Source organism: Choloepus didactylus, chromosome 21, assembly GCF_015220235.1.
Source record: "Choloepus didactylus isolate mChoDid1 chromosome 21, mChoDid1.pri, whole genome shotgun sequence".
In the NCBI taxonomy this organism is placed as follows: Eukaryota; Metazoa; Chordata; class Mammalia; order Pilosa; family Megalonychidae; genus Choloepus; species Choloepus didactylus.
Window position 1 is genome coordinate 48,210,218 of NC_051327.1, and position 26,614 is coordinate 48,236,831.

General features: G+C 43.7%; 1 protein-coding gene across 4 annotated transcripts in view; it reads left to right on the plus strand.

Moving 5' to 3' along the window:
• The window catches only part of XPO6 (exportin 6), a 131,602-nt gene extending 105,197 nt beyond the window's left edge, over nt 1-26,405 (plus strand). For all 4 annotated transcript variants that reach the window (XM_037814490.1, XM_037814491.1, XM_037814492.1 and 1 more), the window contains 12 exons: nt 2,652-2,811; nt 6,051-6,143; nt 9,546-9,690; nt 11,288-11,434; nt 12,140-12,329; nt 16,413-16,568; nt 17,702-17,816; nt 17,993-18,164; nt 19,578-19,739; nt 22,386-22,484; nt 22,649-22,879; nt 25,669-26,405. In XM_037814490.1, the coding sequence (XP_037670418.1) occupies nt 2,652-2,811; nt 6,051-6,143; nt 9,546-9,690; nt 11,288-11,434; nt 12,140-12,329; nt 16,413-16,568; nt 17,702-17,816; nt 17,993-18,164; nt 19,578-19,739; nt 22,386-22,484; nt 22,649-22,879; nt 25,669-25,770 (1,772 nt within the window). In that variant the 3' untranslated portion in view covers nt 25,771-26,405. The remainder of the gene's footprint in view (nt 1-2,651; nt 2,812-6,050; nt 6,144-9,545; nt 9,691-11,287; nt 11,435-12,139; nt 12,330-16,412; nt 16,569-17,701; nt 17,817-17,992; nt 18,165-19,577; nt 19,740-22,385; nt 22,485-22,648; nt 22,880-25,668) is intronic.
• The last annotated feature ends 209 nt before the right edge of the window (nt 26,406-26,614 follow it).

The window sequence follows — 26,614 nt, forward strand, 5'->3', positions numbered from 1 at the left end:
CCAGCAAGAGGCTGAAGGCAGTGAAGGGCAGATGCCGTGGGGAGGGCTGATGTACCCGATGGATCTGCGGATTCAGGGAGCAAAGGGGTTGAGGGGAAGATCTGGTCAGGATAACCTTTAATCTGTCTTGTAATTGCCTATTAAGGACCACACTCAAATGGAGACTTGATTTAGTGTGGTGCTTTGATTTGGTTTTTAAGAGAAACACAATGTTTCTCTTATATGCCTAAAATCTTTAATAACTGTATACCTAGTCCTAGGTATTGAGTACAATAAAGAAGTTGAAAACTAGTAAGAGCCTTGTGGGAGATGGAGCTGAAGATGAAGGAAAAGTGAGGGACTGAGTCCCATTGCTCTTTGAAAGAGAAGCCATCCTCACCTCTTTTGGGGCCTGTACTATCCCCACACCCAATTCTAGTGTATGATTTTCACCTAAGGGTTTATTTTGCATAGAGCCCTAAGGCTTGGTTGATGTGCCAGAGAACAACAGGTTTTTCAGAAGTTTACTGTGGGAGTCCATCTACATAGCTTTAACACTGGGAAGGTATTTGCCACTCAGAAGGTGATAACTGTGGTACCTTTGTTAACTGGGAAATTAGGGCCTTCTCGTCCTATGCCCACGAAGGCAGTGTTTGCTTTTGCCCACGAAGGCAGTGTTTGCTTTTGCGTGACCAAAAATACCTCCTGGTTCTGCCTGGAGCAACTAGCTGCCTCTTCCCTGGATGCCTCCTCTGACAGCCTACACAGGGCTGCCTGGAGGCTGCAAAGCCTGTTTTCCGCACTCTAGCTCTGTTCTCCACAGGGACTGTAGGAGGAGGGAGCACGGCAATTTGTGTCAGGTTGAAACTGGCCTTTGCTACTGGCTCTCTCTCCTGGTAAGGTCCTTTCCTGGGTTGGCCCTTCTTTTTTTCTCCTGTTCCTTGGAGTGTGAACCACTGTGGCCCAGCTCTGGCCAAAGTTTCCCCTTTGCCCGGCTCTGCCCAGGGGATATCCTGCCCTCCCTCGAGGACTGTCACAGGCTGTCTTCCTAGCCTTGGCCACTTGGAAGTGGTGTAGGGTCTGTGGCATTAAGCTTGCAGCTTCATGTACTGCTTTCTTCACAGGTGTTCAGCCTTGCTGTTTTCCTCTCTACAAGTATTGCTTATCCATAGTCACCTTTAATTATATAAATGAATATACCCAAGGACAGTATGAGGAAATGAATCCCTTGAGACTTGCCATCCAGCTCTAATTTGCTGTCTGTTATGTTGATTCATCTGTGTCTAATTGATTCATTCATTTATGATTACCCATTCTGTACCAAGCACTGGGCTGGATGCACGATGCTGGATGCATAGCCCCTTACCATGTAGGAGTTCCTAATCCAGTTAGGAGATAGACTTGCAAACCATTAGTTTATCTCCTTATGTGCACAAGATACCACTGGGGGATGCAGGAGGGGAGGAGGCACATTCCCGCTGTTGGGGAAGTTGGGAGGAAAACCTTTGCAGAAGAGGTGATACTTACGTGAGTATGAAAGATTTGTAAGAACTGGCCACGTTTGGGTGGGAAGAGGGTGAAATGAAGGGGGCAGTTGGAGAAGAGAAAACAGCTTATGCAGAGGTACAGAGACGGGAGGCCCCTCTGGGTCCAGGTGATACAGTGCAGTGGTAGAAGGAAGTGAGGTCATGATGCTGGGAGTCTGGGTTTTCCCCCTGTAGCCAAAGAGAGCCACTGAAGAGGTTTACCACCTTGCATAAGGGGAACTGTGTGCTTAGCAGTCTCTCTTCTGGTCTGAAAATTCTTATTGTCTTTGTGGACAGTAGTGAGGAGAGATCCAAAGGGCATGGAGGTGACCGATGGTGGATGGCTTTTCCCTTCATTTTTGCATCCTCCTTGCCCAGTTGGAAAAAATCATTTTGAAAAGGTCTTAGAAAATCACCAGCTCTTTGTATGGAATTACAAATATTGAATAATGCTTTGTAGTTTGCATTCTAATTTAGCCCTTACAATAGTCCTGTGAAATTAAACAGTAGCATTTTTTCCCCCAGGATTAAATGAGGCTGACAGCCAGGAAGTGACAGGGAATCTACACTTTCTGAGTCTACGTCCTGGACCTTTTATTCCATACTCTGCCACTTAAAAACCCTCTGGGGTGGAATGTTGAATGCATCCCTGTTTCTTGTAGCAGGACTGAATCCTAGCTATCAGGTGATGGAGGTTTCATTCATAGACAGAACCATATGGGAAAGGCAGCAGATTTGGAGTCGTGTAGACTTAGTATAGGATCCCAGCTCTGCCTGGGATGTGTGATCCATCTTGAGCAAGTTCCTGAGCCTCCTTGGGTGTGTTTCCTTAGAGGTAAAATTGGTGGTACCAGTGCCTCACAGGGGCAAGAAGAATCAGATCAGGTGCTTATTTAGTCCATGGCAGCACACCCCAGCACATCTGTCCTTCCTCCACACTGTGTCTCCCTCTGGATTGCATTTGGATATGGCTTTAGGTGAGACTATAACTAGTTTCATTGCTTTGTTACTGGGAAGCAGCTTATGGATTGCTTTGTTTGAAGAATTGGCTTTACTAATATGTAGCTTGCCCCACTGAGCTCTGATCTATAGTGGTAACTAAAGTGTGTTCTTCTGTGAAAAATTGTCTGAGGTGTTGTGTTCCAGGACACAGGTTGAACATCACAGCGGAGAATGATTGCCGGCGATTGCACTGTTCCCTGAGAGACTTAAGCTCCCTGCTGCAAGCTGTGGGCCGGTTAGCCGAGTACTTTATCGGGGATGTGTTTGCTGCGCGGTTCAGCGATGCACTCACGGTCGTGGAGAGGTAGGCTGTTATGTTATGGAGCTGTTCCTTCTTCAGAACTCAGCCTTACCTTCTAGTATGGGAGGGCAGCTTATTGCCAAATAGCTTCCACTCTGGCATCAGGTAATTCTAGGCTGTGCCACATACAGGCTGTGTGGGCTGTGGGGCAAGTTACTTAACCTCTTCGAACTTCAGGTCCCTCAGGTCCCTCATCTGTAAAATGGAGTGGAAATAGTATTTGTAGGTTTATTGTGAGAATTAAGGTGCTTAATGCAGTGTCTAGCACAGGGCAGAACACTCAATAAATATAAGCCATCTGTTAATTTCATTGAAGAACTTTCATCTAGAAAGAAGGACAGTATTAGTCTCGGAAAAAACCGGGTAAAGTTAATCTTCATGTCTTTCTTCATAGGATAGAGACATTGGGAAAGCCTGTTACTTAATAAGGCAACAGCACACACTTTCCTAGTAGGCAACCAGGTGTCAGAGCTGGGGCTTCTTGTGGTTTTCCCAGGCCCACCAGGATCCTAAGGAGTTAAAACTTGGCAGCCTCCTGGACTGTGGTGGTCCTTGGCCTTTCCACCACCAGGCTCCTTTTACTGCCTCTTCCCTTTGGGTCTCACCAAGGGTTTATAGCTGCATTTGAGTAACATTTCATTCTACCCAGTTCTACACCATCCCACCCCAGATACTCTTTTAAAACAAAAAACAAAAGTACGATGTGATAGGAGGTTCAGATCATTTCAGGGTAACTGGCAAGTTGATTAGCTCTAAACTGAGTGGGTGTAGGTCTAGCCCAAAGCCAAGACACTGGTAGCCATTACCCTGGTGACACACAGAGGGGAAAACTGAGCTCCAACAGCCCAGTTACTTGCATGCTGGATTTTTCCTTAACTATTATATCTTAGCTTAAAAGCAGAGATAATGAAAAATTACAAATCCTTGAAAAGCAAATCCTCAAAAAGTGAGATTAACATTAATAATAAAAGCAGCATATAGTAGTATGAAATATTCAATATTTTTGCATATTTTATTGCATTTTTTCCTATACTTTGAGAGACAGATATTACCAGTTTACTGTTGAGGAAACTGGCTCAGAGATAAGTACCTCACCTAATGTCACACTGTTCCTAAGAGGCAACCGCATGGGTTTTAACCAGTTTCCTGATTCTAAATGCTGTGCTTTTTCCAAACTATACAGCTTCTACTTCCAGTGTCTGTTTTTTCTTTTCTTCCTGTGCTAGGCCTGTTTCCATTGTATGTTTAGCAGGGATAGGACATAGAATATGTCTTCCTTTCTGAAATCCACGGATAAGACATTCATTATTTGAATTTAATATAGGTATAGGTATTACATAGTTTAGGTATAGTATAGTTTAATATAGGTATAGTATAGATATAGCTGTCATCTCAATGTCATAACAAGATGATTTACCAGAGATCCTGAATCATTATTTTATAGATCCTTATATATTTTTTTTTCTGTGCTGCTTAGGTTTGCAAGTTCAGCACTTTACTATTTTGTCTTCATTTAAAAAAAAGGTTTTGAGAGGCAGCTCCTTGTTATGGCTACATGATCTTAATAGTGTGATTAGCCATGTTTTCACTTATAGGTGATGTAAAACTAAACCTAATATTAAAACCTATTAAGCACAGAAATATTAAAAGACACATTTAGAAGACCATTCTTAGTTAGAACAAGACTTGAAGAATCAAGCGCTAGGTGCACGCTGGTATATTTCTTACTGAGAGTAGTGGCTCTAATTCTTAGTTGTCCCCGCCACCATGACCCCCCTTTCCAAGGCCTCACAATGAGAAGCTGTGGCTGTTTCCCTTCACTTTCTTGGTTGACTGGAAGTGCCCCTTTCTGACTGCTTCCTACCCCTGAGCAATTTGTGGCTTAAGCCTGTGGTTTTCTACTTGGAATAAAATCCTGCTTTCTGCTCCCCATCAGAGAGGAGCATTTTTCAGAATGTGGTCCACAGACATCAGTCCTCTGGATACTTTTCAAAGATGTAAATTTCCAGACCGCTTCTCACACTTACAGAGTTGTTCTGTGGGGATAGGTCCTGGGAGTTTGCATTTGTAATAAGGTCTCCAGTTGGTTCAATGCTTAGCAGAGTTTGAGAACTTCTGCTCTACTGGATTGAGAGAAATACATGCTGTCTTCCCATGTTTCCTTACAGAGTAGGCACAGAGAGAAATTAGCCAGGTCTCGGGTTTTTTTCCTTCACTCAGAAAGGAATGACTTTCTGTCTCTAATGGGAGAGGCATTTTCCATTTTCCGACAGTGATGGCTGTTAGTTTTGTATTTAATGCTCACTGGTGTACAGTTAGTCCTTGAGCAACCAGTGGGCTCAGCAGCTTCTGAAAGACTTGTACTTGAAGTTTAAAATGTCTCAATTTATGCTAGAAACATTTACTCCTTCCTGTGCCCTGAATGTTTTATCATAAAACTTTTCAAATCTTCAGAAAAATTGAAAGAATTTTACAGTATACAAATACCTACCATCTAGATTCTATACTGAACATTTTGCTATATTTGTCTCTCATATTTATCCATCTGAAACATTTATTTTTAAAAATGATTTAAAATGAAAGCTAAGATGGTTTTATCATCTTATAGAAAGGTCTACACCAATCCTATTTAGATAAATTGTCATACTTTTTTAAAAAACATTTTTTTTCTTTTCCTGATTTGGAAATGTATCATATATTCATTGTAGACAATTTGGATATACAGAAAGGTAGAGGGAAAAAATGATCCATAATCCTCTACTCCATTCTTTCCCCAAGCAAGTGGTGACCTGTAAGCTTATTTGTGATCAACATTGTTCTAGCCTTTTTTGCTGTTAACACACACATTTTTTAAACAAAACTGTCATTCATTTTGTATATATATTTGTTGTAGCATTTTCATGCTTCAGATTTGAATATTTGCCATTAAATATTCTTCTAAACGTGGTTTTTATTTGTTTGTATTGCATTACATCATATTACATCTTTGTGTTGGACGCTTATGTGGTTTTTAAAACTTTTGGCATTGTAAACAATACTTTCGTTGGCATCCTTGTGTGCACATCTTTATGCACATCTCAGATTATTTCATTGGGGTAAAATTGAAAGCCTGCCCCGGTCTTGAGTCTTCTTTGTATGAAAAGGTAAATCTGGGCTGTTTTTGGGGCCTCTGCACTGTGCCTGTTTTGACTATCTTAGTCCATAAGCTGATTGTTCTTTCTGACCTGCTTCTTTGTCAACAGGTTGGTCAAAATAACTCTGTATGGATCTCAGATAAAATTGTACAACATTGAAACTGCTGTGCCATCAGTATTGAAACCTGACCTCATTGATGTGTAAGTATAGAGTTTGGGGCTTTGTGCAGTCTCAGGAAAGACCTTGTCCCCATTCCCATATGTTTTTATAGATAAAAAGGAAAGTAAGCGGCCTCCATAAAGGGGAGAAAATCTCCCAACTAGAAAGAGGGAAAGATTGTATGTCTGGTGGCAGGAGTGTTTAGAGTGAGAGGAATTCGTCAGACAGAGGAGAACTGGGGGTGGGGGGTATGTGGAGTAGGCATTTCAGGAGGACAGAACAGCACTGCAGAGTCACACGTTTAGGGAGGTGGTGAGCAGTTAGTGTGTTGGGAGAGGAGACTGGATGGTATGTTGAGAGTAAAGTAGCAGCTCCTTGAATGCCATGCATCTTTTCCTGTAGACCGGTGACCGGAACTGTAGGGTACAATAGCATTATACTTGGGGAACACATTTTCCCAGAGATTATGATTATAGCAGGATGGCCTAAGAGTCAGGTATTTACATATTAAACAAGAACCTCAGGGCAGGGCATTTTGGGGTCACACTTGGAGAAACTCCATAGATAATAAGAGGCCATTAGGAAAGGCCCATGATGGAAGGAGATGGGGGGCAGTTAGAGGGTGGAGGGGTAGAGACTGGAGATGAGGCCAGATCCAGAGACTATCCTGCCCAGAAGGCTTGCTCTACACTAGAGCAGGGGTTGGCAAGCTGTGACCTGTGTCAAATGTGGCCCACCACCTGCTTTTATAAATAAGGTTTTATTGGAGTGCAACCACACCCATTCATTTTACATATTGTTTGTGGCTGCTTTTCCACTACAATTGTCAAGTTGAATATAACTCTGTAAAATTATATGGAAAAATAAAAACAGGAATACAAGTCCTGGTGAAAGCATGGTGAGAGGGATATACCTATTTACTGTTGGTTAGGAGGCAGAATGGTAATAGCCTTATTGGAGGACAGTGGGGTGGTTCCACACGAAGCTAAGTATGTGAGTGCCTTAAGGTCCTGCAGCCTCATTAGGGGGCATTTACTTGGAGGATCTGAGAACAGGGACATGAATGGATATGTGCATGGCCTGTAACACCTAAAATATTTACACCCTGGTTTTTACAGAAAATTTTTGCTGATCCTTGCTCTAGAGGATTCTTGAGCTATAAATTAGATAAATGATGGCAAGACAATATATTTACTGTAGAGGTTTTAAACTTTTTTTGTGGGGGCTAGAGAAAGCTCTGAAACTTTTCCTCAGAAAGATACTACTCATAAACTCAACATCTAGCACACAGGTTCTGAAAGTTTTAGGGTCCTGCCCTCCAGCCTAGAGAAGCTCTATAAATTTGATAAATTGAGATTTTCAGACTCCAAAGCCAGACATTGATCTCCTTCCTCCTTCCTTTTGGGACTTGGAACTTAAGTAAAGGGCAAAGTGATCAATGAGTTCTAAATATAAAATACAAAGTAACTGCCTGGTCACTATGGATTTGGAACTCCCAACATCTATGTTTTCTTACCTTAAGATACTTAGTATCTTTTATTAATCTACTTCTTGTTTGGAAAAAAGTTCAAACATAGCAAAGTTGAAAAAATGGTAGAATGGATGCCCTTATAACCTTCACTTAGAATACCATACCCTTCAGTTAGATTCATCAGTTATTAATATTTTGCCATGTTGGCTTTTATTTCTAGTACAGTCTCTGTGTACATAATTGCAAATCCATCAGTTTTTTTTTTTTCCTGAGCCATTTGAAAATAAATTGCAGGCAACATGACACTTCATCCATAAATCCTTCAGCATGTATCTCTTAAGAGCAAGGTCATTCTCCTATATGACCAGAATGCCATTATCACACGCAAAAGATTGAATGGATACAATAATACCTAAAATTATCCATATGCAGATTTCCCCATTTGTCCCAGGAATGTCTTTTATAGCCTCCCTTTTTTTGGACTCAAAGTCTAACGAATTATGAATTGCCCATTAAATTTAATGTATCCCAGAATCTAGAATCGTTTTTCCGATTGTGTATGCTTACGTGAAACAGAGGTGGGGAGTGGAGAGAGGGGGAGAAGAGGGAAAGAAACTGAGACCAGCTGACCTTTAGGAGATCCATGCCTTAAAGTTTTGTTTATTTATCTTTTATTTTTAGGATATCCCACAATCTGGATTAGTCTAGTTGTTTCCTCTGTATTAGTCAAGTTAAACATTTTTGGCAAGAATTTTGCATAAGTGGTGGTGGTCCTTCATCTTGCATTATATCAGGAGGCACTTAGTTTACCTTATGATTGGTGATGCCCAGTTTAATTTTAATGCGGAGTCTGCCTACATGCTAGCTCTGGCCACTGAAAGGTCCTGGTAACAATGACACCTCCAGTGGCAGTGCTACCCCTAGTACCCAGATCTTGGTTTCTAGAATATATTCCCCACTGAGAAGAACTAGGTCTCAAATGGCCAGTTCCAAGTCTGGGGAAAGTGGAGAATCTTGTGGAGCTAATAAGTAAGAAAAGGCTCAGTGTATTTGGAATATAAGAGGACAAGGAACTGGCCTGAAACTGGCAGACTTGAAAATTTGATCAACAAGAAAAAATAAGGATGATAATGGATTATAACACTGAATAAAAAGAATCCATGCATCCATAGTGATTTTTCAAAAATAAGATGGAGGGAGGGAAAGCCCCGTTTTACAGAAGAATGCCAGTTAATCAACAGAAGAGAAAAAATAGAATCAGAAAAATCACCTAAGTATCATCCCACAGATTACTTTTTAGTTAATACAGAAAGGAGAGAAATTACATTTAGAGTTTTTAGAATGTTTGTGTTTTGAAGCTCTTAGACAATTAATTTTGAAGCTCTTAGACAATTAACCTCACCTGGTGTAAGAGTGTATTGTCTTTGATGAATTTTGAGCTTTTATGAAATGTATATTTTGTTGCAATATATGATGCAGTACAAAATTTACAGAAACCAACACAGTCATTGCCACAGTGAGTTATCCTCTAGCCAGATATAATGCATGGTGTAACTTGAACATCTTATTTCAAAGCATAAAGCTGTAATTAATACCTGGTAGTTGTCTATACCCTACTCTGCAGCTATGGATGTTATATTTTCCTAGTTCCAAAGTCAACACTTTATCACTTAAAGTTCTTTCTGTTTTTATCATTTTACCATCCTCTCAGGTGAGCTCATGTGTCTCACAGAAAGATTGAACAAGATCCAGTAAACATTTACTAACCACCTACTGTGTTCTGGGCAGTGGTGGCAATATTCATATGGTGCGTATTTTAGTTGTTAGGCCCCATGTGAGCAAGGAAATGATGTTTATGCTGTTGGCCATGTCCTGGAACAGGACACGCACAGAGGATAGAATTCTTGTCTCCTCTGCAAATGGGCTTAATGCTAATATGTTTTTACAGTTACACCTTCTTTCCTTTCTGCAGGCATGCTCAGTCCCTGGCTGCTCTCCAGGCTTACTCTCACTGGTTAGCACAGTATTGCAGTGAAGCTCATCGACAGAACACCCAGCAGTTTGTTTCACTGATATCTACTACCATGGACGCAATCACACCTCTCATCAGCACCAAGGTGTTGACCAGCAAAGCCCATGTCTTTTATCTGTCTGTCCTACCATCTGTATAGCCATTTATTATAAAAAAAATTATACAGAGCTAGACCCATAATTCTTACTACTATGATACAATTATGTTTTATGACATTTTAGTCCCCCCAAAATCCAAATATAACTATTTTTTTAGCAGAATACATGGTCATTGTGAAAAAATCAAGTATTGTTCAAATTTATAGATTAAGAAATTATGGTCCTCTTCAGTCACTTCTTCCCAGATATTTTCCTTCCCAAGGTAACCACTTTCAGCAATTTGTTGTGTATCCTTCCAGGCTTTTTTTATTTCTTTACATACATAAGTAAAAGTTAGTAGATAGAGATATAGCTTCCTTTGCTTAACAATATGCCTTGGAGATCTTTATATGTATAGAGGAACTTCATTTTTTTTTTCAGTACTATTCTGTAGCATTGAAATTTAGATTTTTAAAATTTCAAATGGCTATAGTGAACATTCTTGTATGTACATCTCTATATGTATATGGTAGTGGGTCTGTAGAATGGATTCCTGAAAGTGGCATTGCTGGGTCAAATGTGACATCCTTGTAAATTTTGATGGATTCTGTTAAATTGTCCTCCAAGAAAACTGCCAGTTTATATTACATAGAACATAGATGTTTATTTCTATTATTTTTTGTAGTTTTAATTACACATTACCATTTTTACCACGTTTAACAGAATAATTTATTGTTTTTCATATATTTACATTTTGCTTATAGTTGTAATTTGTAAAAAAGATTTATAAGACATCCCATGAAAGGGATGTTCCGTAATTTATCTAGTCATTGATAGACTTTTAAGTTACCTCCATTAAAAAAAATATATTACAAATAATTCTGAAATGTACATATTCATGAATATAGCTTTATCCTGGATTTTAGATAATTTTCTTAAAATATGTGGGGGTTACAGGTCAAGGGTTATTTTGGAATATTTTGTGGTCCTAGGAAATTACAGTAACATTTCTTTGCTAAGTAATTCTACATGCCCCCAACTCTCTTTTGGTGTCCTGTTTTCACCACAGTCTTACCATTGTTAGGACCTATCTGTAAAAAAGTTTTCTCTTACTAGAACCAAAGTCTTTGATAAGCATATGGAGGTGAAGGAAGTGGGTGAAACGGGTGTGGGTGCCGGGGTGCAGAAAGTGGGGAGGGCCCAATAAATATTTTGGCTTTTATTGTAGCAGGAGGAGTGAGATGAAGAATCCCAAATTGTTCGAAGGGGGAGAGGATGTTGAATGATGTGCCAAGGGGTTTGCCCTGTGATTTAATAGCTAACTGATAGGGAGCACCTATAGATTCTTGGGCTGGGGAGAAGCTGGAGGTGGTGATACTGTCTCGAAGGCAGGAGCTGTGGACATGGCAAAGAATATCGGGTACCCTATTGCTGAGAGTCGTCATAGGAAAAATTTTTGAGACTGCCTCTGTGGTGTAATTTGGCAGCCAAGAACTGTATTAAGCTTGTGGTTGCCTTTTGAGAAGGATGCATTATCACAGAAAGTTCTGATACTAGCCTCTCAGGGACGCTGTAGCGAGATGACAAGTCTTCTTCCTTCTCCAGGTCCAAGACAAGTTGCTGCTGTCCGCGTGCCACTTACTGGTCTCACTAGCCACTACTGTGAGGCCAGTCTTTCTAATTAGCATCCCTGCAGTACAGAAAGTGTTCAACAGAATCACCGATGCCTCTGCCCAGCGGCTTGTTGATAAGGTGAGGCTCCAGGGTTGTCCTGGGACCCTCAGAGTTGTGTGGCTCAGACCCAGGCCATGCCAAGAAATCTTAGACCTGTGACATTGACGTGGTCTCAGTGCTGCCTTGCAATGCCCTTCCTAACGCAGTCAGTCAGTGTGCCTGTTCTTTCTTTGCATTCTTTTTGGTTCAAAATGGGTTTTTTGTTTGTTTGTTTGTTTTGGTTTTTTTCAGGGTTGAGAAGCCCCAGAGAAGCATATTTTCTCAGATTCCTCCTCAGAGGCCCAGGCTAGAAGTTTGAAAACAAACAAAAAGGGTGTGGAGTGGGGATGGGAGGAGTTAAAGCATTTAGCTAATTGCACCTGGGATGTGAGTGTATTGCTTCTGACCTGATGCCAGAGGCACGTTGATTACAAGAGATTCTTTTAGCAGCTGAGGGACAAGTTAGACTCAGTGTCCACACTGTGATTTCTCCTTCTGTAATGTTTCAAGCGGACCATATCAGAGACATGAAGGTGCCAGGAATGAATAGTGAGGCTGGCTCAGAGTTGGGTTAGACTCAGTTTTGATGTTTTTGCTTCCTTTCTTTTTCCTCCCTGAGTTGCCTTAGAGTTAGCTCAATCCTTAGGCCCAGGTTATAAGAAAGAGTATGCAGAGGGTGCCTAAGGCTGGGTGGGGTGGGGACCACTCAGCTGTCTGACAGATGCCCTTGGTGGTCTCTTCCAGGCTCAGGTGTTGGTGTGCCGAGCCCTCTCTAACATCCTGCTGCTTCCGTGGCCAAATCTTCCCGAGAATGAGCAGCAGTGGCCCGTGCGCTCCATCAACCACACTAGCCTCATCTCCGCCCTCTCCCGGGATTACCGCAACCTGAAATCTAATGCCATCACCCCACAGAGGAAGGTGCCACTGGATGGCAGTAAGTGACTCCTTGGAAGGGATAGCCCGGGGAGAAAGATGGCGCAGGCATTATTCTTCCTTGTTGGCACCTGAGGTTTGCACCTGAAGCTCATGAGGTGAATCACACCGCTGCTAAGGGAAAGAGTTAGACTCAGGGTAGCAGAATCCACTTTTCCATGGAATGCAGTGCACACATCAGCTGGACATATTTCCTCAATGCAGGGTGACTCTTCTCTCATTTAAAATGTAAAATATGCCAGAGACCTAAGGGAAAAGTCCTAAAAGAAAAGTCCATGGAAAGCACTATTGGTGGTGCTTTCCACCAATAAAATAAACCCTATAGTAATTATTGATCTATTTCTGATACTTGATAAGCAAACAGAGCAGTGTATCTATATACTGGGAAAAATGAATTTAAGAACTCTGTCTTTTGAAGTTTTTTTTTAAACTTATAAAAAGTTTAATTAGCATCCCTGCAGTATTTTTAGAGGCTTCAAGTTTGGTATCTTCACAAATAGCACTTTGAATTTAATTGTTTTGAATTAAGAGAACTTGGTATTTCAAGTAGAAGGTATAAGGTTTCTCCAAAAAGTCTTCTTGAAATAATAAATATTACAGAAATATTTTTTAAAATATCGTCAATTTTCACAATAAGAAAATAGTGGAACATCATTAGATGGTATCATTTGTACAATGACAACAGAAATACTTTGTGAAATGTCAGAAATGGTAATAATGGTAATAAATCTTCATTCATTTTTAAAGCATTACTTTTATAATCAGGAAAATTATAGGCTCACTATCAAAAATACTAAAATAGAATAAGATAAAGAAGGGGAAAAATCTGCTAAATCCCACTAGTTTTAATATATTAGAAAATAACCATTAAAAATTTTTTTTGTATTATCTTCCTTTTTTTTCTATTTTAAAGTATATTTTAAAGTTGCATAATTGGAATAGGGATAGCTAACATTTATTGAGAGCATACGTGTGTGAGGCTCCTGCCTTGGCAAGTTCACATCCATCATCAAGTATCTGGTATACCGGCATCAGCCTTCAAGGTCTGATATCCTGGTTCTAGGTGTTTTACATTCAGTAATTCATGTAAGTCACCCCTCAGCCTTAGGAGTTAGATACTGCTAATTATCCCGCATGAGCCTAAGGCATGGGAAGATGAACTTGCCTAAGGGGTCATCCAGCTGTTGTGGAGTCATGTTTTATGAACAGTTTAATGGTCTGCTTTTCTAATGTCATCTTACATGGTAATTTTATATCAGCATAAGTTAGGTTAGGCTATGTGGTAATAATCCCAAAAGCTTAGTGGCTTAATGCAAGAAAAGAATTGTTTCTTGCTCATACTACACATACAACTTGGGTCAAAGGCAGGGGAGGTCCTGCCTGTTGTGGTTAGGTCAGGACCCAGGCTGATGAAGGCTCCCTTCAGTGTGCAGCTTACACAGTCACTGAGGCACTGGGAGGGGACCGTGGTGAATCGTGTTCTGAAAGTTTTTGCTTAGAAGTCACACACATCACTGCCCCTCACATTTCATCAGCCAGAGCCAGTTACATGGCCAGGTCTTAACTTCATAGGGGTTGGGGAAGTGTGATGCCACCATGTGCAGGAAATAGAGAGCTAGAAATATTTGCTGAAGAACATTACTGATTGCCACAGTGAACATAATAAAAAACATAGTTAACATTTGTTGAGTGTCTATTGTGTGCCAGGCACTGGGCTAAGATCTTATAGCACCTGGCAATTAGGTCTTATTTTCCTCATTTCACCTGTGATGAAATGGAGGCTTAGAAAATTTTCTTTTTCTTATCCCAACTTTATACTTTGAAAAATTTTCACATCTGCAGAATAGTTGAAAGAATAAGAAAATTAACAACTGTTCATCTTTCACCTAGGCTCACCAATTATTTTGCCATGTTTGTTTTTTCTCTCCTCTCTCCCCTTCACTGCTCACACACACATTTTTTCTTTTCCTGAGCCATTTAAAGTAAGTTGCAGACTCTATCTGTGAATACTTAACATTTGTCTCTACATAGGAGAAAAAGATACTCTCGTATAGAACCAAAACACCATCAACACACATTGTTTTTCCCAGCTGGTACCACATGTCCTTTTTCACTTTTTCAAAATCCAGGATACAATCAGTGATCATGTGTTGTATTTGAGTTTGTCACATCTCTTTAATCTCCTTTAATATAAAAAAGTAGTCCCATTTTTTTATCTTTCGTAACATCGACCGTTTTGAAGAATGCAGGCCTGCTTTCTTGTGGAATGTTCCATCATCAGGATTTGTTTTCTCTTGATTATATTCAGGTTAAACATTGTGGGCAAGAATACCGCATAGGTGGTGATGTGGACTTCTTGCTGTGTCGCTTCTGTGTTTCCCACTATGGGTCAGCTTCTCTCTTCACTATAAAGGAACCTCTTCCCCCAAGGCCTGGGACGTGTAAATTGCCAGGATCCTAGGGAAACTGGTGGGATCACAGTCAGATTTGGATGTGAGTGGCTCCCATCCTGTGCTCTTAAACACTATGCCACATTGCCCCTTTCTTTCTTGCCCCTGAAGGTTTCTTGAAAACTGTTTTTAATGGTTGCATAACAGCCTATCATGTGGGAGTACCACAATTTATGTACCTATTCTCTCATCATTACGTGTTCAGGGTGCTTTCTCTTTCTCATTTGTATGTTTTTATAAAAAAATCTTGGTTCTTGTAATTTCATTAAATGTCAGAGCTCAGATTTTGGTCTTTTGACTGTTTGCTCTTGCTCCAAACTGCTTTCCCTGTGCCTTACATATTTTGGGGCAGTTCTGCCCCAAGTGTGGTTTCCTGGCTTTAGTAAAAGTCAACATGCTTGTAGAAGTTTTCAGTGAGTGGATTCTTACTGTGTATGCCACAGTAGTAAGAATTATGGGCCTAACTCTGTGTAATATTTTATTTTTATAATAAATGGCCTTTTGGACAGAAGGACAGACAGAGTTAGATAAAAGATGTAGGCTGGTGCCCTCTGGAGTTGATGGTGATCAGGGAGTGCTGCTGGCTGGATGGCGCACTCTCCGCCCAGCTCTGGTTCGGCCTCTGGAGGTCTGTGAGGCTCAGGCTGAGCCTTGGGGAGGCTGGTGGGAAGCTCCATGTCCATGGAGAAGAGAGACCCTGTCAGACCCACGCTTGGGAGTGGGGTGCACTTCCCTCTCGTATGCCAGATTCTCTGTTAGACTTGCTCTGAACCTTGTCTGTAATCCTGACAGCAACCTTGCAAAGGTGGGGCTGTCTGCTGTCCCCAGGGTACTGATGAGGATCCTGCCCGAGGTCATAGAGCCATCTAGTGACCATCTGAGGTTCATATCCAGGGCTCTCTGACCCCAGACTCCTGCTGTTTCATCTGAACTGCTGCCTTGTTTGTGTGTCACCATCTCATTTTCCCTGTGTTCTGTCTGGGAATCATAAAATGAGCTCATGCATCAATGTATTGTTAGAACTATGTATTGTCAATAACACACAATGCAATACAATATGGGAACATTTTATGTATTGCCAGGCCACAGGCCTAACAGGCCAAGGATTGATCAGACAACTTATTCCTGTACCCAGCACCATGAGATGTACACAGCAGGGTATCTGTGGATTACCAGGCTAGAGTGGTATCTAGAGGTGAAGAAGAAGTTTGATCTGCAGGTGTCCATTCTTGCCTGTGATAACCAACTTGTGATGCTTATTTTCTCATTAGTCTATTGACTCGCCTTATAGTTTCAATTAAGTCCAAGGCACCTAACTGGAGGGCCAATTTGATCTGATCTCCTCTGTGAAGTTGCTTTTGGTGGGTAGAGGCAGAATAGAGGCAAAACACTGAACAGGCAGGCAGGCAGGCAAGCACCTGGAGTCTTGACAGTAAAGAATACAAAAAAAGAGAGGGATACTGAGAGACAGATTTATAACTTTATCAAGAGAAACTTGATGTATTTCTTTAGCAAGACTTCTGTGTGATTGTCCTCTTAATACCTTTGCAAATTTCTTCCTCTTCTTTATGTTCTCTCTCAAGTTGCTTCATCCTCAGACAAGTTTTAACATGCAACTTAACCTTGATTTGCAGCCAAAGTGATTATCCACCAAACGCTTAGTGTCTTAGAAGATATCGTGGAGAATATCTCTGGGGAATCCACCAAGTCCCGACAGATCTGCTACCAGTCGCTACAGGAATCTGTTCAGGTCTCCCTGGCCCTCTTCCCAGCTTTTATTCATCAGTCAGGTAGGCACTGGCTCAGAGGCCTCACTGGTGGATGATGCTAGCAGAAGCAAGAGTAGCTGCTCAGCTCTGTGGAGCCCACTGAGTCAGCACCATGCAGCACTTGGCTTGCCTGAGTGACTAGAAAGCTGATCCTGAAGGCAGAGGGGGGTGATGTTCATCTGGGGAGCCTGGGGCTGAGGCCCCCTGGAGAAGTACAGCAGAGCCCACAGGGTGGGCCTCAGCCCCTGTTGCTTGGCACTGAGTCACTTTGGGCCCCTTTCCCCATCTGCATTTTTGCCTTCTCCCAGTATAGAATGTAAAGAGATGAGAGTGATTAGGGGCATCGGACAAAGAGGAAAAAGAACTTTTTCAGATGAGTGCTTTTTATAGAGTGGGGTGGTGAGTTTTGCTGAGATTGTTCCTCTCGCCCCACCCCATCGCCGTTGCTGTTAGAGGCTCACTCTGGCTCTGGGGAAGTATGTGCCTGACTCCCACAAGGGTATGCACAGTAGTCTTGTCAGTCTTACGAGAGTTATAGTGGGGATTTTCAGTCAGCAGATATTTACCAATTGCCTCTTGCCAGCAGAATATGTGTGGTTAGAGTCAAAATGTACTGTACAAGGTGATTGCTTAGATCTGGAAGTGGAACTGCACGAAATATAATCAGAATTTTCTACAATTAATCCATTTAATGGACCAGGGCCATGCAATCTGAATATACCCTCATTATCCACTTTTGGCCACTTAACCCCTGACCTAACTGGCGGGGATTATTGGTCATGGAAATGGCTGAAGCTCTCAGGTGTTGACCCAATTGAATAGTTTCATCAGTTTGAGCACAGAGTGATCCACCTGCAATGAAAACTCTGAGTGCTGCTTGATGCTGGGCAGCGAGAGAGGCTTCCGGATGACCTTCATTTCCCATAGGGAGCCATCAGGCAGAGTTTTATTGTACCAGAGCTATTTTCTCAGCATGTCCTTAATAATTTTCCACTTTCCATCACTGGCTCTGATGGTGTTGGGGAAATTTCTTCCAGCAAGATGCCTTAGAGGGAGATGATAGTGCAGATTGCAAAAGAAAGTTGTTCAGGCCAAGGGCTTCTGCTTATCCCTGTTTGCATATTTTTGATCATTTGCTTTGTCCCTCTATTTAGATGTAACTGATGAGATGCTGAGCTTCTTCCTCACTCTGTTTCGAGGCCTTAGAGTACAGATGGGTGTGCCTTTCACAGAACAGATCATACAGACTTTCCTCAATATGTTTACCAGGTAACCACAGACCTGCTCTCCACAGTTTTCAGATTCCAAGTGAGAAGTCGGGGGACCTGGCTACAAAGTGTGGCACATTTTACCCTTTTTCTTCACTTGCCACAAGTGTTGGTTTTCTGTGCTTGTCCCCAAAGAACCATTTCCTTTGGTACTATGTGGTTTCCTCTTGACCTTAGAGAACAGTTGGCTGAGAGCATTCTCCATGAAGGCAGCTCTGGTTGCCGGGTGGTGGAGAAGTTTCTGAAGATCCTGCAGGTGGTGGTCCAGGAGCCCGGCCAGGTGTTCAAGCCTTTTCTTCCCAGCATCATCGCCCTGTGCATGGAGCAGGTGTATCCCATCATTGCCGAGGTAGGAGGGGCCAAGGTGCCCTGCGCTGCCTCCCGTCCAGTAACTGGGGAGGGGATGAAATTTCGAGGAGAATGCTTTAAAGTTAATAGTTATTTAAACTTTTTGTAAGATAGTTATTTTGTTTGATTTTAAAAAAGCTCTGTACTGTCTTTTTATATTAGTTAACTAGTACTAGCTTAGTGCAAACATAGTACGATAGCAGGTTAATAATCGCAAGCTTGGTTGGTGAGCAAGATCAGTCTATGGCAGTTTTCTGACTTCAAATGAGTATATGGTTTTCTATAGCATACATAACAAATGTACTTTCTGATTAAAAACATTCATAGTCTTAAGGATACAAGGCAAGTTTTTGGAACCATTCAAATAAATCTTTCAATGTTATAGAAATGCTCTTTGCCCTTCTTAGAAAACAGATACAGAAAATAGCATGGCAAGATGCAGAATAAGTATACATTTGGCTTAAATTTTATGAGAATGGTTATGTAAAGAAGAGCTGAACTTTTTATCTGTCTAAACTAAGCCCTACAGTAAGTCCATTTGCTTTGCATTGTTAAACAGGCTGGGGTCCTGGAAGGGTTCTTGCCATGGAATCTTGCGACTTGGTCTCAATTTCATTTTAATCAAGGCTGAATTAAATATATCTGTACCTTATAATTTTTAATTCTACAGACATTTGGAATAATGTGACCTGTCATGATTTAGAGATCTTTGGTTAACTTAGAAAATACTGCTGAGCCCTGCCTCCCCTCTCTTCTCCAGCTTCTCCCAGAATCCTCGCTGCCAGTAAGAGGAGACAGGCCCAGAGAGCAATCGGTGTGGCCCACCACCTCCACCAAGAGGCCCTCTTACTCATTTCTCTTTGTGGTTCCTAAGTGCTCTTTAATCATAGACTTTCCTTTTCTGTAGAGGGCAGAACTGCTTTTAAGGCATATAGTTCTGCATCTTATTTGTCTTTAGCCTCAGATTACATAAGACCAACAAGTTACCTGGAACAGCATTTTTTTTTTTTTTCTTTAATCCTGGGAAAAGGAACAATCAACCAAGGAGATGACAGATCAAATCGTCTTTCTGAACAGAAAAATCCATATTCCTAATTGTTTTTCCACTTACAAACCTTTTTCCCAGCTTACAAACCTGAGTGCTTCCATCAGAAAAAGGGCCCCTTGGCACTGACCCACACATTCTGTCTCAGATTTGGGCCCAGTCTCTGCCGAAGCACTCTTGGTTTAAATGGCTGACTCAAGGCAGGGCTTGATATTTTTCACCGCAGGAAATGACAAGAGTGTGCGTGGAATGCCTGGCACTCTGCTGTTACCAGGCGTCTCTTAGGCTTCTTTGTTCCTCTGAGCCCGGGCTGAGTGGCTCCCTAAGCATAGAAAGGGAAAGTTTGAGAGTCTGTGTGTGTCTCCACAGCGCCCCTCCCCTGATGTGAAGGCTGAACTTTTTGAGCTCCTTTTCCGGACGCTCCATCACAACTGGAGGTACTTCTTCAAGTCCACCGTCCTGGCCAGTGTCCAGAGGGGCATTGCCGAGGAGCAGATGGAGAACGAGCCCCAATTCAGTGCCATCATGCAGGTAATGGGGAAGAGCCAGCGTGGCTGCCACATGATCCAAGAACCAACGAGTCTTATTCTGGACACCTCCTGGGTCCATCGGCCTGTCTTTCCCTTGGTTCGCTTCTCTGGCATATGGTGCCTCTTCCTCTAACCTGGCCACTGCCATAAGTACCATCTTTGTAGTCCCTCAGTCCTGTGCCTGAAGCTCAGCCCTTCCTGCTGGTGCCTGTGAAGTCACTTAACTTCTTGGAACCTCAGTCTCTTCATCTGGAATACTGAAATACTGCCTATTTCATGGATTTGTAGTGCGGTTAAATGAGATAACATACACAAAGTACCAGGGACACAATGGGTGCTCCACAAGTATCAGGCATCTCTCCCTTCTAGCAGTGCTTCCCAAGTCGAGAGAGGCTGCCTCCACAGAATCACCCAGGACCCTCCTTAACTAGAAACTTGACTGATTGAAATCTCTGGGAGAGGGGTCCAGTGATCTGCAGTTTAGAAAGTCCCCCAGTAAATTCTGTCTCATACCATCCTGAGAGAAGTGCTCTCCTGTGAGTTAGTTCTCGCTCTCAGATCATGTGCTGCTTCTGTACCCTGTCAAGTGAACTGCCTGGGGGGCTGACTGTGGAGGACTGTGGGATGGCCTCCCCCTGCCTGGACAGCACATTGTCGTGTGGCTCTTCTCAAGTGCTTTCTATACTTGGCTTTACAATTTTTCTCTTCTAAGCTCAGGTCTAAATAGAGTGTTCTTCCCCCCCCCCCCCCCCAACCTCAGTACATGCCTTTTCCTCCCAGGGAAAGCCAGAGGGATTTCTACCAAGTGCTTGCTTCCCTCCTTCTTCTGTCTTAAATTCTGACCTTGTGCTTAAGACTTTCGACAGACTAATTCACCTGACCCCCCCACTCAGTATTCGTAAAAGCCACTTTGAAAACAGTTTCACAATTTTGCAGTTTCTTACAAAGCTAAGCACACACACTTACTATATGACCTAGCAACCTCACTTCTAAGTATTCTACCCAAGATAAATAAAACATGTGTTCATATAACCTGTACACAAATTGATAGCAACTTTTTTCATAATCGCCAAAAACCAGAAACAATCCAAATATCTATCAGCTGGTGAATGGTTAAACAAACTGTGGTACATGCATACAATGAAATACTACAAACAACATAGATGAGTTCCAAATGCATTATGCTAGGCAAAAGAAGCCAGACCCCAAAGGTCTGATTCCATTTGTATGACATTCTGGAAAAGGCAAAACTGTAGGGACAGAGAACAGTGGTTACCTGGGGGTGCAGAGAGAAGACTGACTACAAAGGGGCATGAGGTAACGTTTTAGGGAGATGGAAATGTTCTGTCTTGATTGTGACAGTGGTTAAATGACTCATGTGCTTGTCATAGGTCACACAATGGTAAACCTAAAAAGGGTGAATTTTATTGAATAGGATACTTCAGTAAACCTGATTTTTTTAAAAAAATGAATAAATAAAACCCATTAGTCATCATGGTGTTCCCATTACTATGGTTTGCAGGGTCCCTTTCTCATAGCTTAGGAGGACCAAGGAGAAGAATGGTATTCCGGTTTGCTAGAGCTGCCCTTATGTAAAATACCAGAAATGAATTGGCTTTTATAAAGGGGATTTACTAGGTTACAAATTTACAGTTCTAAGGCCACAAAAGTGTCCAAACTAAGGCATCAGCAAGAGGATACCTTCACTGAAGAAAGGCCGATGGCATCTGGAACACCTCTGTTAGCTGGGAGGACATGTGGCTGGTGTCTACTGGTCCTTTGCTCCTAGGTCCTGGTTTCAAAATGGCTTTCTCCAAAATGTCTGTGGGCTTCTGTCTCTTTTAGCTTCTCTCTCTCAGCCTCTATGCATCTTTACTTGTTCTCCCAGGGTGTTTCTCTCTAAGCGTGTGGGGGTCCTCTCTCAGCTTCCCCGGGGCAAACTCCGGCCTTCTTTTGTTAGTTTAGCATCTCCAGACATCTTTCTGTTTGCATCTTCAAGCATCTCCAAGTATCTGTGTCGGTTCTTAACTTCTCTCCAAAATGTCTCCTCTCAGCTTCTCTTAAAGGACTCCAGTGATCTAATTAAAACCCACCCGGAATGGGTGGTGGTCACACCTCCATGGAAATGATCTAATCAAAAGTTCTCACCTACAGTTGGGTGGGTCAAATCTCCATGGAAACAACCTAATCAAACATCCCATCCTAATCAGAAGACTAGTAAGTCTGCCCACATAAGATTGCATTAAAGAACATGGCTTTTGTGAGGGACATAATTGATTCAAACCAACACACAAGGTTTATGGAGTAGGATTGGTTGGCTTGAGGGGAGGCAGGCCAGCTTTGGTGTTTGATAAGATTACTGAGATATTTGACTAGAGTTGTTAGGTCCCATGAAGGGTTTCTGGAGGTTTGTCACAAAATGGGCAAGATGGGAGTAAACTAAAAGGTGAGGCCCAGAGAGGAAGACTGAGCTAAGACCAAAGAAGGGCCCTCTGAAGACCTGGTCATATAGGCCAGAAGACTTGAGACAGTGGGTCCCATCCCCCCAGCTGTCGGCACAGGGAGCCACTCATGGAGTGTCAGTTCTCTTGGCATTAGGTGGGCAGCCTAGAAGAGCGCTTTCTGAAACAGTGCTCTTATGTCCTAGGCTTTTGGACAGTCCTTTCTCCAGCCCGACATCCACCTGTTTAAACAAAATCTGTTCTACTTGGAGACTCTCAACACCAAGCAGAAGCTGTACCACAAGGCAAGTGCTCCATCTCTCCTGAAAAGGTTTCTCCATGAGAGTGGGCGTGGGCTGGGGCCGAGCCCTACCCTCCTCGGGTCCCTAGCTGGGGAGCATGATGGGAAACAGGTTGGGACCTGGGACAGGCCCTCATAGCCACCACTCCCCATGGTCTCTGTCTGCAGAAGATCTTCCGAACCACCATGCTGTTCCAGTTTGTGAATGTGCTGCTCCAGGTCCTGGTTCACAAGTCCCACGACCTTCTGCAGGAGGAGATTGGCATCGCCATTTACAACATGGCCTCTGTCGACTTTGATGGCTTCTTTGCAGCCTTTCTCCCAGAGTTCCTGACCAGCTGTGACGGCGTGGATGCCAACCAGAAAAACGTGCTGGGGCGGAATTTCAAGATGGATCGGGTGAGGAGAGAAAGGCTAGCCTAAAGGCAGGGCAGGAGTGGGCTCCCGAGCCTGGCGCCTGTTCAGTGGTGAGAGGGTAGGCTGCCTTGGGGGGCATGGAAGGGTCTACCCAGTGGCATCGGCCACTGCTCCCGCAATGCTGGGGTGACTCAGGGCTTTGGGTGCTCAGTTGGATTAAGAGGTACATGCTCTTTTCCCAGCCTCAGCTTCTGCAGCAAATTTGTTCTTAGCCTCGGCCTTTGGGGCCCCTAGTTCTGGGCCCCAGCAGTCCATTCGAGTGTCTTAGTCTTGGCTTCTTTATACTTAGCTGCTCCTTAGGAGCACACCTCTGGCCAAGGTCCTGCCGCTATTGTTGCTTCGTAAGTGATGAGCCACCACAGGAGTAGCATGAAAACGTGGTTGAAGCTGTGTTTCTGGGGCTCCAGGAATAGAGATGGGCCAGGCTCCATGGGCTCCCCTGGCCTCTCCCAGACTGGCCGTTGCCTCCCTGTGCTCATTAGGTGGTTTGGATAGGCTGGCATAGCACTCGCCCTCTTGCACCCGCTGTGCCTCCTAGGGATGGCCAGGTGGGCCGTCCTGGCCTGTGCAGAACCTCGAGTGGGAGCTGGGGTGGTGGTGGCTCTGGAGGCACACTCGCCATCGCTGCTGGTGTATTTGGCTCTGCCCAGTCTCTCCTGTCCTGGGATCCCCTTCCTGGAAATTCACGTGCCCTTCCCCACCTCCTGTCAGATGTCCTTCATAGAAGCCTCTGCTTGGCTGATGGCCTCTTCTTGGAACTTTTCCTTATGAAATAACTACTTTTCTTCTTTCACCTTCTGACCCTTGATGCAATTAAATCTCATCTTTCTACCGCATCTTTCTTGGTGTTCCTGACTTGACTTCTGTTGCTTTTTGCTGACTCTCTACTTACACTTTGCTGGGTCTCTATAGCTTGACTTTTGTTATACTGCAGTGTTCAGATTTATGTGTTGCTCTTGCTGGGGCAGACTTCACTTGTTCCTTGCTATTCCCATCTGTGATAAGTGTCAGGGTAGTTTTTTTCCTGGACTGAGCTCCTAGTCTTGATCTTAGAATCTTTTCCTGGAATCTACCTTGTTCTCTTCTAAAGCTCAGCCACTTGGGTGTTTTTCCTTCCTTTTCCTTGGAGCCAAATCCCAATATTTAATGACCAGTTTCTAATGGTGTCATTTGTAATTTTTTGATTGAAAGTAGTGGTTACCAAACCTAGTTATGCATCAGAAGCACCTGGGATGCGTATTAAAAATATAGAAACAGGCTTCTGTGTTCCTCCCTAGGAAATTCTGACTTGGCACTTGGAAGCCATTGATTTAAAGACATTCCTTGATTTCTTTTCTAGAAGATGAAACAAATCAAGAGACCACTGCCTCCCAATCATGCAGTCATTCTCTGGGCTGCTTTGCAGGCCCTGTGCCAGGTGCTGGGACCCCAGCCCTTGCCTTCAAGAGTCTTGTGGAGAAGAAGGCAGTACAGCCTCTGTGGCCACACTGTGCCAAGCACTTTACTTTGCCTGTTTCACTTTAGTCATGTGAAGTGTAGGTGCTATTGTTAACCCATTTCACAGATGTGTCTAGGCACAGAAGGATCAGCAATAAGTTGGCAGTTACAGAACTTGGAAACAGGAGAGCTGGGAAGTAGCTTCTGCCCCTAGAGCCTGCACACATACTCCCAAGACAGGGTGGGCCAGAGGTACTTTGGCAGCTCAGAACAGAGGCGCTGTCTTAGGCAGCTGGGGCCAGGCATTGGGAGGTATCTGAGAAGCCTTTTGGGAAGAGGCACACTTGGAGCTGAGTTCTGAATTCTGAGTAGAGTTCAGCAGGGGGTGGTGGTGAAGTAGAAGAGAGCTGGGAGTGCCTTTAGCTGTTTTCTGAGCCTAGTCCTGCCACTGGGTGCTCTCCTGGGTCCCCTTTTCCACCTCATGGATTTAAGTAGGGAGCAGCTTGACACTGCCAGCTGGGGCAAGGATCCATCTCTCTCTGTGGCAGTGCTTTGTGTCTACCGTTTGACCCCTCATTTGGACTTACACATTGGGCATTCAGTAAGCCCAATGTAAAGATGAGGAGATGGACACTCGATGGGCTTATGGTTGTATGTGTTGGAGTGTGAGATTCAGACTGAGAGGGGTTCTCCTGTTTCGCATTTGGATGCTTTCCATGGCAGGATAGGTGGGGGCGGCATGGGGGCTGCTGCTTGCATGTCCCTCTGATTGGTCGGGGCTGCCTGGAGCCCTGGATGGAGGCTTCTGCAGGCATTGCTGGAAGTAAGTGCTGTCACCTCGATGGACCTGGTGAAGGAGAGGGTGTGTCAGCAGCCATCCCTGTGCTCAGGAGCCAACTTGCTGGTTCATATCTGAGACTCCCCTCCCTTCTTGTCTGTGTAACCTGGGGCAAGTTTCTTACTCTCTCTGTGCTTCAATTTCTTCCTTAAAATGGTGGTAATAATAGACCCTGCATCCCAGGGTTTTGCGGGATTAAATGAGTTAGTGGCTGTAAGTCACTTGGAAAGTGCCTGGCACATGGTAAGCACGGGGAAGCATCCGCTGTTCTCCTTTAATCTAGCAAGGCCCCGCACAGAGCCCTTGCTGACCCACAGTGCAGGAATGAGTAGAAGTTTTGAGTTTTGTAAAATGTTCTCATAGCTCCAAAGTATACTCTGGGATGGAAGCAGCTGTTGGGGTCAGGTTGAGTGGTGGGAGGGGGGTGATTTGAGGTGTTTGGTCAGGCAGGAGGGTCTGCACGGGGCTGGGCTGCAGCTGTGCTCCTGCCTTCCAGGACCTGCCCTCATTCACCCAGAACGTGCATCGGCTGGTCAACGACCTACGTTACTACCGACTCTGCAACGACAGCCTGCCCCCTGGCACCGTGAAGCTCTAGGCTTGGCCCTGCTCACCTGTGCGGCCTGCTTACCGCCCGAGAGACACAAACCTCTGCCACTGCTGCCACACCACCTCCACCCTCTGCCACAGATGTCTCCCAGACAAGTCGTGGTTACTCCTTGGATTCCCACACCCGAGCAGTGTCGCCATCCCCTGTCCCTCCACTCTTCCTTGCCTGCCGCTCACCCAGCAGAACTGACTTCAGGGTGTATCTTGGCACTGGCTGGAGTTCCCAGGGCATTGGGAGCAGGTGGAGGACCATGTGGCAGGAATCGGGGAGGCTCCAGGCAGTCCCTGGAGGTGGTCTGTGCAGGTCATTTGAGCATCAGTCACGAAGAAAAAGCACCGAGGACAGCTTCTGACAGCGGCACCTTTGCACCATTCCACCTCTCCGCCCTGCCCCAGCCCGGCTGGCCAAGGAGAGGCATGGCATTGGAACTGTTCTGGCACTTCTGTCGAGCCTCTTCTCCACACCCCCACTCCACCCCAATTGCCTTGAAGTCTCTGTTCTTTGTCAGAGATTTGCAAAGACTCATGTTTTTGTTGTTCTGGTTTTTTCATCATTCCATTGTGATACTAAGAAACTAAGAAGCTTAATGAAAAAATAAAGTGCTTATGTTGTTGTTATATAAACGCTGATTAGGGAACTTCTTTCCACTCGGAGCCTCGGTAAAGCCAGCATCCAGGTGAGGGGGTCCATCCTGGTGCGAGGTGGGGTACATGAGGCCCATGTTTGTGCCTCAGGAGAGCATTTCAGAGGACTAAATTGTTTAGAGTTCCTGCCACTTCCCACTTGCTTCTAGATAACATCCCCTGGAAGCCATTTGAAGAGCGAGGGTCCC